Genomic DNA, 13,385 nt, shown 5'->3' with positions numbered 1-13,385 from the left:
ACATCCCCTCTACTGCTTAGATTACCACCCTTTTGTTTTCCCTTCTGATGAAACTTCAACTGGTTTCTCTTTCATTAGATGCTGCTTGACTAGCTGAGCTCGTCCAGCATATCTGTTTCTGCTTACATTCTCGGGTTCATTATAATCCAGAAGATGGTTCAGTCTCCATATCCTCTCCAACAGAAGGATTGCTTATGTATACTTCTATAACATCAGGCATCTCCATAACTTCCTCATTTTGTTATTCCAATGCTCTGTCTCCCAGGTTTCCATCCTGTGTGTTTCTCTATTTATCTAAATACCTGCTGTACATGACCAGTCCTGCACTAAAGTCCCGTTCACTCATCATCCACCTTTTTAATCTGGCACCTTCCCTCTTCCTTTTCAGTCCTGAAGAAGGGTCTCAGCCCGAAACATTGACTGTTTATTCATTTCCATAGATGTTGCCTAGCCTTCTGAGTTCTTCCAGCATTTCTTGTGTGTCGCTTTGGATTTCTAGCATTTGCAGACTTTCTTGTGTTTATGATTCGCAGCATGGTTTCTGCAATGTGGTCATCACTGATGGCAGAATTCACAGAATTAATGATCATTAGGGTGGTGGTGGAATTTCTACTCTTGCAGCCACAGCATTTATTACTGATCTAGTTTGCTTTCTAGTTAATGGTTACTCTCAGGATATCAAAGATGGAGACACATAATGCTGTCATATGTCAAGACAATTGGTTAAGCTCCCATGTTGAAGATGTTCCTCCTTGGCAAATTGTAATGGAATAGATCTCTGCTGCTGCTAATTTTTCTGTGCCTCATGGATAATTTTGAGTTCCCAAAAGCACTAAATTTGATATGCTTCTCTTTACTTCCATGCATAACTTCACCTAACCTTTCTCTGTAAATTCCTATAACCTTAAACCCAGTCTTCCTCCAACAGCCCCAGCCACCAACATCAGCTCTTAATTCTGGTGTTATGCGCATACCTTCTTTCCTTTACTCAAACATGGATAGTAGAGCCTTGGGCTACTTGGACCGACTACCAGCCATTCCTCAGTCAGAGAGATGCAGCAATTTAAAAACTTCTTCAAACATGATCTCTTCAGTCTATTTTAATTATATCCTTTCCCATACTTTTTTCTTTCTAGACCTTGCCAGGATACCATTGAGTGAATGGAAGACAGTTCACATAATATACCCAAAACTCCAGTCGATATTCCTTCGCTGAGGTACTGATGAGATACCCCTACCCCCTGGCCAAAGAGGAAAGCAAAGTTAAGGAATTATCCTTGGAATTTATTTTTGAGAATACAATCATTTAGTATTTATCTTCTTCCAATCATATTCTGCCCCATTACAGAAAGAGTGGACAAAAACTCGATGCTTTTTCAAATGATTCCTATTTAATAGGTGCTTTCAATACTAACACATTCAAACCTCATGAACAAAAAGCTGAATTCCAAACAAAAGATTCAAGTGTTTTTTTTTCAAATAATGACTTGTTAGAAAATGTTAATAATTACATGCTGGATTTTATCCTTTCTCAATTGTTCAAATGAGTTTATGAATCATAGAGCAATACAGCACAGATACAGGCCTTTCAGGACAATCAGCCCAAGCTGACCATAGCGCCCAACCAGCTCGTTCTAATTTCCTGTCAAATCCCTCTAAGCCAAGAGTTCCCAACCTGGGGTCCATGGACCCCTTGCTTAATAGTACTGGTCCATGCATAAAAATAGTTAGGAACCCCTGCCCTAAGCCCTTCCCTTCCATGTACCAATCCAAGTGGTTCTCGAAGAATACCATTGTACCTGCTTAGCTACTGCTTCTGCCAACTCATTCCATATAGTCACCACCATCTGTGTGAAAAAGTTGTCACTCAGGTCCCTTTTAAATCTTTCCCCTTTCACCCTAAATCTAATACTGTACTGGATTTCCCTATCCTGGGGAAAAGACTGTTCTCGCTCACCCCAAATCTAATTATTGGATTCCCCTACCCTGGGCAAAAGACTGTTCTCTTTCAGCCTAAATCTAATATTGGACTCCTCTACCCTGGGGAAAACACTTACTTTCCACTCATCTATACCTCTCCTAAGTTTAAACACTTCTAAACTTGCCCTTATTCTCCAATGTTCCATAGAATATAGATCTGGGCCTGGCCAACCTCTCCCGATAATGGGCAACAGCCACATAAAACTTTTCTCCACTCTTTCTAGTTTAGCCACATCTTTCCTATGACAGTTTACCACAGTACTCCAAATGTGGCCTCACCAACAACTTGTACAGTGGCAACATAAAATGTCCCACCCAATTCCTATACTCAGTGTTCTGCCTGTTGAAGGCCAGTATCCTCGACACCTTTTGAACTAGCTGCCTAAGTTCATAGAATAAGAAAGTATTATCAATAAGTTGCACTTGTGCTTTGGCCTGAAAACATTTTGAAGTTTAAAAAAAAACCTAGTTTGAATCTGACATCATGTAAAGGTTATTTGCTCTCTGTGTTCATTCAGTGTGCTTATGAAATAGAGTGAAAAAGTTACAAATGCGTTTTCTTGGGGGGGACAGCTCTTAACTTCTTGTTAATTGGTTTTTCTCTGTGTTAACTATCCAAACCTTTCTCAAATATTCCTTTAAATTTAAATTTAAATTTAAAATTTACTTGCCCTATCAGTGAAATACTCCCACACCTCTGGACTCACTTTCAAGGATTCTTCATCTCATGTTCTTGATGTTTTTTGCTTATTTATTTATTAATTATTCTTTCTTTCTTTTGTATTTGCAGTTTGTTGTCCTTTGAACACCCAAGCTGGTGTGGTCCTTCATTTATCCTGTTATGGTTATTACTTATTAAGGATTTACTAAGTATGCCCGCAAGAAAATAGATCTCAGAGTTGTATATGGTGACATATATGTACTTTGATAATAAATTTACTTTGAATTTTGAAAACCTCCCTTGTACAGCATAAGCCAGTGGTCCCCAACCTCTGGGCCGTGGATCGATACATTGCCGCAAAGCATGCAGGGGTGCAGCGGTGGCCAGAACACACCCAGCACATCTTTAAGAAAAAAGCCGAAATAAACAAGCTAATTAATTAGGTGCCGCCCAGCCGTTTATTAGCTTGTTTATTTCGGCTTTTTTCTTAAAGATGTGCTGGGTGTGTTCCGGCCACCGCTGCACGCTTCGCAGCAATGTATCAGTCCAGAGGTTGGGGACCACTGGCATAAGCCATTTAACTTGCAAAGTAGAAGACTACACCAGCAAACTTCAAGACCAAAATACCAGAGAGAAAAATGCATTGTCATAAATCAATAAAATTTTACCACTATGATTTGAAATTAATTACAATTATTACATATTATTAGAAAAGGCGACAATTATCTGAACATTTAACTAGTTCCAAGAAAGTCTAAGAAACAAACAAGTAAACAAATAGCCTCGTGAGGAATGCAGATGTGACGTCAACATCCATTTCGAGAGGACTAGAATATAAAACCAGGGATGTAATGTTGAGACTTTATAAAGCACTGGTGAGGCTTCACTTGGAGTATTGTGAGCAGTTTTGTGCTCCTTATCTAAGGAAGAATGTGCTGGCATTGGAGACGGTTCAAAGCAGGCTCACGAAAATGATTCCGAGATTGAAAGGCTCGTCATACAAGGAGTGTTTGATGGCTCTGGGTGTCTGTTCACTGGAATTCAGAAGAATGAGGGATGACCTCATTGAAACTTACCAAATGTTAAAAGGCCTTGAAAGAGTGGATGTAGAGAAAATGTTTCCTATGGAGGGAGAGTCGAAGACCAGAGAACACTGCCTCAGATTAGAAGGACATTCTTTTAGAATGGAGATGAGGAGGAATTTCTTTAGCCAGAGTGCTGAATCTGGAATTTGTTGCCACAGGTGGCTGTGGAGGCCAAATCATTGGTTATATTTAAGGCAGAGGTTAATAGATTCTTGATTAGTCAGGGCATAAAGGGATACGGGATGAAGGCAGGAGATTGGGGCTGACAGGGAAAATGGATCAGCCATGATAAAATGGAGCAGACTCGATGAGCCAAATGGCCCAATTCTGGTCCTATATCTTATTCTATTTTGATTATTCAATCTCATTGGAAGGAAGTTGCCATTCAACAATGATAAATCTGCTATTAATGACAAATATTTAGACAGAGCAATACAGCACAGTAAAAGGTCCTTTGGCCCAACTCATCTATGCAAGGTGCCCAACTAAGGTAGTCACCTTTGCAGGTGTATCCTTCTAACCTTTTTGATCAATGTACTTATCCAAATGTCTTTTAATCTAGTCCAAGGGTACCCCAATCTTTTTTATGCTATGGATCAATACCATTAAGCAGGGAGTCTATGGCCAAATCTATGTTCATTTATAAAATTAGAGAAGCTTTTAGAGGAGGAGCAGGAAATCACCACAAGGGCACTGGCACCCTGGAACTTGCTCAAAAGGTGATTGAGGCAGTGGAAACATTCATATTTATCTCAAAGGATTTATCCAGTTTGTTGCTTCTATTCTAATCCAAACACTCACAATAAATGTTTCACAAAAAAATACAAAACCTGACAAATTGTTTTTGAATGTTTGTTGTAGTGTAGCGATTCACTTTGTGTTTTATCAGGCCTATAAATTCAAAGCAACCACAAAATGGCATTTGCAAATTAGATATTCAGATAGATTTCACTCATACATTACTCTGTGTGAAAACAGCATTATTTCAGTAGCTGTAACTATAATGTTAAAATTATAATAGGCAAACTAAATGACTATTGTGATACCATGAAATCAAGGAGACTGAGGAGAAATTAAATCAAGCTGATTAAATTTTTAAGACTTAAAAAATGTCTTTCTCCTGGTATTGAAGTCTAAGGTAAGAACAGGAGTTTCAGTTAATTATTGAATGGAATACAGGGGATTTCAAGAAGATAGATACACCCATGAAGTATTGGGTTCTAGAAACTCGCCCTCTAAATGAATGAATGTGGAAGCAGATCCCTCAGTATATTAAAAAAAAATCATCTGGAAAGATGCTCACAGAAACATAATTTTAAAGATTATGGACCAAGAACTGGGCGTAAGTGAAAAGGCTCAATTTTTGGATGACATGGACATAATGGACTGAATGCCCTCTTCATAGGCCATCATTTTCTGATACTAAGTTCTGCACGTATACAATATTAAAGTTTTACTGATTTCAAGAATTTGTTTAAAATGTGGTATGGTTCCTGAAGAACTGTTCAACGTCCAGTTTCAGAACAATAGAAAAATATTTTTATATACAATTAACAATCAATTCAAAAAGAATTGCAAATTGATATTAGTAACATAATACAGACCATTAGAATGCGTCTATAGCTGTCCCTGTCGATTCCCCACAGTTTGAGGTCTGTCTTGGCCTTGACAGTTGCTGCTCTTGGAGTGCCATAGATCAGAGCAAGTTCTCCAAAACTACCTCCTTCTCCAATGTTTGTAACCCATTCTCCATTGACATAGACCTAGGCAAAAATAAAAAACTTGTCAACACTGATGTCCACGTTCTTCTTTTTCGTCCTCAATAATCTTTGCCGGGGAAAATGGGGAGGGGGGAGGGTACTGGTGCGAAACAGAATAAAGTCATAATGGTCTAATGATTTTCTTTGTGCAAGTGATATACAAAACATTCAAGTTGTGCACAGAATTGGTTTATCATAGTCATGTTCTGAGATACAGTGCTTGTCTTGCATAGTGTTCATACAGATCAAATCATTACACAGTGTATTGAGGTAGAACAAGGTAAAAATGCCTTTCTACTGCAATGTAATAAAAGTTTTAATCTACTAACTTTTATTGAATCCCAGATACTTTGTGCTTTTCTTGATGTGGTTGAAACAACAAGAACTAATTAAAAAAATTCAGAATCAAACAGAGCTGATGCTATTTATAAAACAGTCTCCCAAAGTGCATTACTTCAAGAAAGGAGCAATTTTAAGATGGCAGGACAGGTCCATACAAGTGCATGAAGATAACTTGGCAAAAAGAAAATGGTTCAACTGAACCTACCAAGTAAAACATTGTAATATATTTGAAAAGGCTTCTAATACTAGCAAAAAACTGGAAAGCCCAAAAATTTTTAGAGTTCAACAGAGCACAAAAGAAATTGATAAGAGGGTGCCACAATAGCGTAGCAATTAGTGTTTAAACTATAACATCTCGAGGAGTTCCAGAGCTTAGAGCACAATTCCAGCGCCATCTATATGGAGTGTACGTCTTCCCTGTGGAATTCAGGGTTTTCTCTGGATGATCCAGTTTCCTCTCACAGTCCAAAGGCATACCTACTAGGTTAATAAGTCATTGTAAATTATCCTATGTTTGGGTTAGGGTTAATCAGTTTTGTCAGGCGGCACGGCTCAAAGGGCCTACTCTGTGCTGTATCACCAAACAAATAGAAAAGAGAGATAAAATTATAGTTTAATAAAAAACAAACTATTAAAAAGAATGACATAGGTAGGCAGTGAGACAATTAGGTTGAGAGAAATTATATTGGGGAATAAGGAAATGACAGAAAAACAAATATTTTGTGTCGATCTTCACAAGATAGAGAAGACCTTCTGGAAATAGTTAACGCTGCAGGTCTACAGTAAAATGAGGAGTTCAAAGAGATTAAGCATTAGTTTAAAAGAAACTGGAGAAATTAGTAGGACTGGACAGTGATAAATCTCCAGGCGCTGATGACAATTTGATGGTGGTGGTGAAAGAGATAATGGATGTACTGGCTGTCATCTTCTATGGATTCTAGAACAGTTCTCACAGATTGGGAGATAACAAATGTAACCCCACTATTTAAGAGGAGGAAAAACGGGAACTAGTTAACCTGACATTAGTGGGATTTACAAAGCTGGGAACGATTACAAAGGATGTGGTAACACTGCATTTAGAACATAATAACAGGACTGGTGAGAGTCAACATTGTTCCAAAGCTAAATCATCTTTGTCTAATCTGTTAAGAATATTTTGGAGGTTTAACAAGTGGAATTAATTAAGGGTAAACCAGATGATATAGATAATTGGATTTTCAGAAGGTCTTCAATAAAGATACTGCATAAGAGCCATTAATCAGAAATTACGTGAGATATACTGAGGTCAGTATACTGATGAGAGTGTCTAACTGACAGAAAAACAGAAACATAAATAAACATAATTTTAGGGCTGGAAGGCTCTGAAAAGTGGGGTGCTGTAGGGCCTCAGCTCTTAACAATCTTTAACAATACAAGGGGTGATTGATAAGTTCGTGGCCTAAGGTAGAAGGAGTCAATTTTAGAAAACCTAGCACATTTATTTTTCCTACATTTACACACTTAGTCCAGTGGTCGTGGAGCATACGGATCCCTTCTTTATAGAAGTCAGCATCTTGGACCTCCAGAAGTGGTCCACATCGGGGTGATTGATAAGTTTGTGGCCCAAGGTAGAGGGAGATGATTTAATAACTTCAAACTTTCTGCATTTTCACTCAAAGAGTTGAACTGCACGTGCATGTAACGAGAGCTGTATAACATCTCCTTCTACCTTCGGCCATGAACTTATCAATCACCCTTGCTGTGGACGGCTTCTACAAAGAAGGGATCCATCTGTATGCTCCACGACTACTGGACTAATTGTGTACACGCAGGAGGGGACTATGTTGAAAAATAAATGTGCTAGCTTTTCTAAAATTGGCGCCTTCCACCTTAGACCATGTAACATCACCCCTCGTAACTTGATCTCCTCCTCCAAGTGCAATGTACTGAGTTTGCCGATGATAAGATGATGTATGGAGTGTGGAGAGTGAGGAGGATGCATTGAGGTGTGTTACAGACAAGTGAACCAGCAACGACGTGACAAATGGAGAATAATGTGGAGAAATGTGAGGTCATCCACTTTGTTAAAAAATAGAAATATTTAAACTGGTGAGAGACTGGAAGGTGTTGTTTAGGGGCACTTGGAGGTCCTTGTAAACTAAGTAACTGAAAGCTAGTATACAGGTACAGTAAGCAATTTTAAAGTTCAAATGATAAATCCTCTTGTAATAAGAACCAATTTAGGTACAAAGTAGAGATGTTTTGCTCCAGTTGTATAGGGAACTGGTGAAACCACATCTGGAACACTGTATATTGTTCTAGAGTCTACATCAAGGGAAGATACATTTGCAAAGACAAAGTGCAGCAAAGCTTCATCAGACTGATTCCTGGGATGGCATCTTCATTATTTCAGGGGAGATTAAGTACAGCTGATTTAAACTTTTTTTGAGGTAAGAGTGAGTTATGATCTAATTTAAACTTTCAAAACTCTTATGAGGGTTGACAGGGTATGTGTAAAAATTATGTTTCCCTTTTGTTAAGTGTCAGAATAAGGGTTCATAGTGTCAGGGGAATGGACATTTGGTACAGTGATAAATTGAATTTCTTCACCAAGTAGGCAGTGGCAGTTCATTTGCAAATTACGTTTAACACCAAGATATATATTTTATTAAAAGAATTAAGGGAATGAAGGTTAGGGTCATGGTGAAAGATGAGGCATGAGCTTGCTGAACTGTAGAGCAAGCGTAAAATGAACAGCGGCTACTTTTGCTGCTACTACTTTTGTTCTCAAAACAAATTGTTTCAGCTGGTTCAGAAGACATAGGCTTTACTTGAAAGGGTTACTTTCAAATGGTTTATGAAGCTGGCTTCTCGGGATCAGCATTGATTCATTCAGATGCAAGCTGGGTTAATCATTTAGAATAAAACTTTGTGATACAATATATGAGCAATTTGAAACCTCGTTGTAACATGCTTGATAGGAAAAGCAGGCTTAGAATTTTGGTTCTGAACAATCTATACCACTGACACGTTCCATCCCTCATACTAAGTGTTATGAACTAATTGAGAAGTTCTTCTTCGTCAAAAATTCCATTACTGATGTTTCATTCAAATATGAGGACAAAAAGTAATGCAGATGGATCATGATATTTTGCTGTACAGAAATTTACTTTCTGTTTACTATTTGCATGATTTGTCCTCTTTTGTACACTAGATGTTTGAAAGTCTTTAATGTGTGTGTTTATTTGTGGATTCTATTGTGTTTCTTTGTTTTGTGCCTGTAAGAAGATGAATCTCAAAGATGTATACGATATACATACTTTAATATAGAAACGTAGAAAACCTACAGCACAATACAGGCCATTTGGCCCACTGTACCAAATGTCCATTCCCCTGACACTATGAACCCTTATTCTGACACCTAACAAAAGGGAAGCATAATTTTTACACATACCCTGTCAACCGTCATAAGAGTTTTGAAAGTTTAAATTAGATCATAACTCACTCTTACCTCAAAAAAAGTGTAAATCAGGTCTACTTAATCTCCCCTGAAATAATGAAGATGCCATCCCAGGAATCAGTCTGATGAAGCTTTGCTGCACTTGGTCTTTGCAAATGTATCTTCCCCCGATGTAGAGTTGTGCCGAACGTGTCCCTACCTTACGAATTACTAGGCTTACCTATAGCCCTCTATTTTACTAAGCTCCGTGTACCTATCTAAAAGTCTCTTAAAAGACCCTATCGTATCTGCCTCCACCACAGTTGCCGGCAGCCCATTCCACACACTCAACACTCTGAGTAAAAAACTTACCCCTGACATCTCCTCTGTACCTAGTCCCCAGCACCTTAAACCTGTGTCCTCTTGTGGCAACCATTTCAGCCCTGGGAAAAAGCCTCTGAGTATCCACACGATCAATGCCTCTCATCATCTTATACACCTCTAGCAGGTCACCTCTCGTCCTCCGTCACTCCAAGGAGAAAAGGCCGAGTTCACTCAACCTATTCTCATAAGGCATGCCCCCCAATCCAGGCAACATCCTTGTAAATCTCCTCTGCACCCTTTCTATGGCTTCCACATCCTTCCTGTAGTGAGGCGACCAGAACTGAGTACAGTACTCCAAGTGTGGTCTGACCAGGGTTCTATATCGCTGCAACATTACCTCTTGGCTCCTAAATTCAATTCCACAATTGATGAAGGCCAATACATCGTACGCCTTCTTAACCACAGAGTCAACCTGCGCAGCTGCTTTGAGTGTCCTATGGACTCGGACCCCAAGATCCCTCTGATCCTCCATACTGCCAAGTGCTTTACCATTAATATTATATTCTGCCATCATATTTGACCTACCAAAATGAACTAACTTACACTTATCTGGGTTGAACTCCATCTGTCACTTCTCAGCCCAGGTTGCATCCTATCAATGTCCCGCTGTAACCTCTGACAGCCGTCCACACTATCCACAACACCTCCAACCTTTGTGTCATCAGCAAACTTGCTAACGCATCCCTCCACTTCCTCATCCAGGTCATTTATAAAAATCACAAAGAGTAAGAGACCCAGAATAGATCCCTGAGGTACTTCACTGGTAACTGACCTCCATGCAGAATATGACCTGTCTACAATCACTCTTTGCCTTCTGTGAGCTAGCCAGTTCTGGATCCACAAAGCAATGTCCTCTTGGATCCCATGCCCCCCTACTTTCTCAATAAGCCTTGCATGGGGTACCTTATCAAATGCCTTGTTTAAATCCATATACACAACATCTACTGCTTTTCCTTCATCAATGTGTTTAGCCTCACATCCTCAAAAAATTCAATCAGGCTCGTAAGGCATGACCTGCCCTTGACAAAGCCATGCTGACTACTCCTAATCATATTATGCCTCTCCAAATGTTCATAAATCCTGCCTCTCAGGATCTTCTCCATCAACTTACCAACCACTGAAGTAGACTCAGTGGTCTATAATTTCCTCGGCTATCTCTACTCCCTTTCTTGAATAAAGGAACAACATCCGCAACCCTCTAATCCTCTGGAACCTCTCCCGTCCCCATTGATAATGCAAAGATCATCGCCAGAGGCTCAGTAATCTCCTCCCTCGCTTCCCACAGTAGCCTGAGGGACATCTCATCCGGTCCTGGCGACTTAGCCAACTTGATGCTTTCCAAAAGCTCCAGCACACCCTCTTTCTTAATATCTACATGCTCAAGCTTTTCAGTCTGCTGTAAGTCATCACTACAATCACCAAGGTCCTTTTCCATAGTGAATACTGAAGTAAAGTATTCATTAAGGACCTCTGCTATTTCCTCTGGTTCCATACACACTTTCCCACTGTCACACTTGATAGGTCCTTTTCTTTCACGTCTTATCCTTTTGCTCTTCACATACTTGTAGAATGCCTTGGAGTTTTCCTTAATCCTGCCCGCCAATGCCTCCTCATGGCCCCTTCTGGCTCTCCTAATTTCCTTCTTAAGCTCCTTCCTGTTAGCCTTATAACATTCTAGATCTCTAACATTACCTAGCTCTCTGAACCTTTTGTAAGCTTTTCTTTTCTTAGTGACTAGATTTATTACAGCCTTTGTACAGTACGGTTCCTGTACCCTACCATAACTTCCCTGTCTCATTGGAACGTCCCTATGCAGAACTCCACACAAATATCCCCTGAATATTTGCCACATTTCTTCCATACTTTTCCCTGAGAACATGTGTTTCCAATTTAAGCCTCCAATTTCCTGCCTTACAGCCTCATAATTCCCCTTACTCCAATTAAACACTTTTCTAACTTGTCTGTTCCTATCTCTCTCCAATGCTACTGTAAAGGAGATAGAATTATGATCACTATCTCCAAAATGCTCTCCCACTGAGAGATCTGACACCTGACCAGGTTCATTTCCCAATATCAAATCAAGTACACCCTCTTCTCTTTGTAGGCTTATCTACATATTGTGTCAAGAAATCTTCCTGAACACACCTAACAAACTCCACCCCACCTAAACCCCTTGCTCTAGGGAGATGCCAATCAATACTTGGGAAATTAAAATCTCCCATCATGACACTTATTATTATACCTTTCCAGGATCTGTTTCCCTATCTGCTCCTCAATATCCCTGTTACTATTGGACGGCCTATAAAAGACACCCAGTAAAGTTATTGACCCTTTCCTGTTCCTAACCTCCACCCACAGAGACTCTGTAGACAATCCCTCCATGGCGTCCACCTTTTCTGCAGCCGTGACACTATCCCTGATCAACAATGCCACGTCCCACTTTGATAATAAATTTGAACTTTGAACTTTAGTTAACATAAAACAAACTTACTTCGTGGTAGAGGTGCAAATTACTTAACTATTTCTAACATTGTGATTATAATTAAAGTAACCAGCTTTGTACAATAAATCAGACCAATTTACAGCTCTAAATAAGCTTATGTACAAACAGGCCAGTCCGTTTTCATTTGAGCTGATCTCATTTCACACAATTAAACAAGCAAATGAAGCACCTGGAACAAATAGCCTCGGGCACCACATCGTGGGTTTAACAGATACCGATGTGAGGGAGCTACAGCAAGTGGTTAGATGTTAAAGTGTTTCTTTGCAGTGAATTACTATACCATCAATAGATTACCCTGACCAAACAGGTGCATTTTGTTTCGTGAAGGTCATCTCTGTGGAGGTCCGTAATGCCTACAGGCATTCATCAATGCCATTAAATGTGTTTATTTGCATATAATATCTTAATTTCCATCACATATCCCTACCCCAAAATGAAAATAGAAAACCATTAAAAAACCACAGTATTTCAAACACTTACATCAACTTCCCCCTGATCGATTACATAGAAGTTGTCACCCTCATCACCTGGTAACAGAAATAACAAATACAATATATTTTAAATTAAGTTTATGTTACAAAGTTTAAGTCAACAATTCTCTTCACAAAAGACTGCACTTTAGGATGTTTTAGTTGTTATGTCAAAAGACTACATGCAGTAACAAGCTAAAGAATTTCTTGACAAGCATTAAGGATATTTTAAGACCTACTCTTTATCTGAAGAAAAAAATCTTCTCTCTCAAGTTTCATAGATAAATTATTTTTTGACATGGAAACCAAGAGTCTCTGAAGTCCCTACTCAAGTTCACAGGCTCTGATCTTTCAAAAGAAGAGCTTTATAGTTGCCAGATTTGTTAAGACTGCCTAATCCACCCTCCACTTAGCCCCATCTTTTCAAGTACCAGTACTTTGTTGAGTAGCTCAATCACAAGGTTACTTCTCCTTTTCATTTATATTCAGGATTTAAACTCATGAAATCTATTTAGTCTCAAATGTCAATGTTTCTAAATGTCTAAATTTCTTTTATTCTACAAGCAAAATTTTGGGATATTTTTGCTTGTTGGTGGGAAGATACTGTAGTTGTAGGATGAAATAGAAAAGTCCTTGTACCTACTTATTTTTGCTTCTAATAACCATTGGAAGAAAATACACCTTAGCAAATGTATGTGAAGGTACATTTGAATCATACAATAATAGATGAGCGAAAGAACACAAGAAAAACATCCCTCAGTTCACTGTACCTGTGCCAGCTC

The 13,385-nt window shown here is 39.0% G+C and overlaps 1 protein-coding gene across 1 annotated transcript in view; it reads right to left on the bottom strand.

Moving 5' to 3' along the window:
* The window catches only part of prkar1b (protein kinase, cAMP-dependent, regulatory, type I, beta), a 158,436-nt gene that overhangs the window by 44,867 nt on the left and 100,184 nt on the right, over positions 1–13,385 (bottom strand). Inside the window, exons 5-6 of the mRNA XM_063059355.1 lie at positions 12,614–12,660; positions 5,331–5,489 (exon numbers count right to left, since the gene is read on the bottom strand). Of these exons, the coding sequence (XP_062915425.1) occupies positions 5,331–5,489; positions 12,614–12,660 (206 nt within the window). The remainder of the gene's footprint in view (positions 1–5,330; positions 5,490–12,613; positions 12,661–13,385) is intronic.

The sequence above is a fragment of the Mobula hypostoma genome, chromosome 9 (genome assembly GCF_963921235.1).
Source record: "Mobula hypostoma chromosome 9, sMobHyp1.1, whole genome shotgun sequence".
Classification (NCBI taxonomy): Eukaryota; Metazoa; Chordata; class Chondrichthyes; order Myliobatiformes; family Myliobatidae; genus Mobula; species Mobula hypostoma.
The sequence above is the reverse complement of the archived record's forward strand: the minus strand, read 5'-3'. Positions and strand labels throughout refer to the sequence as shown.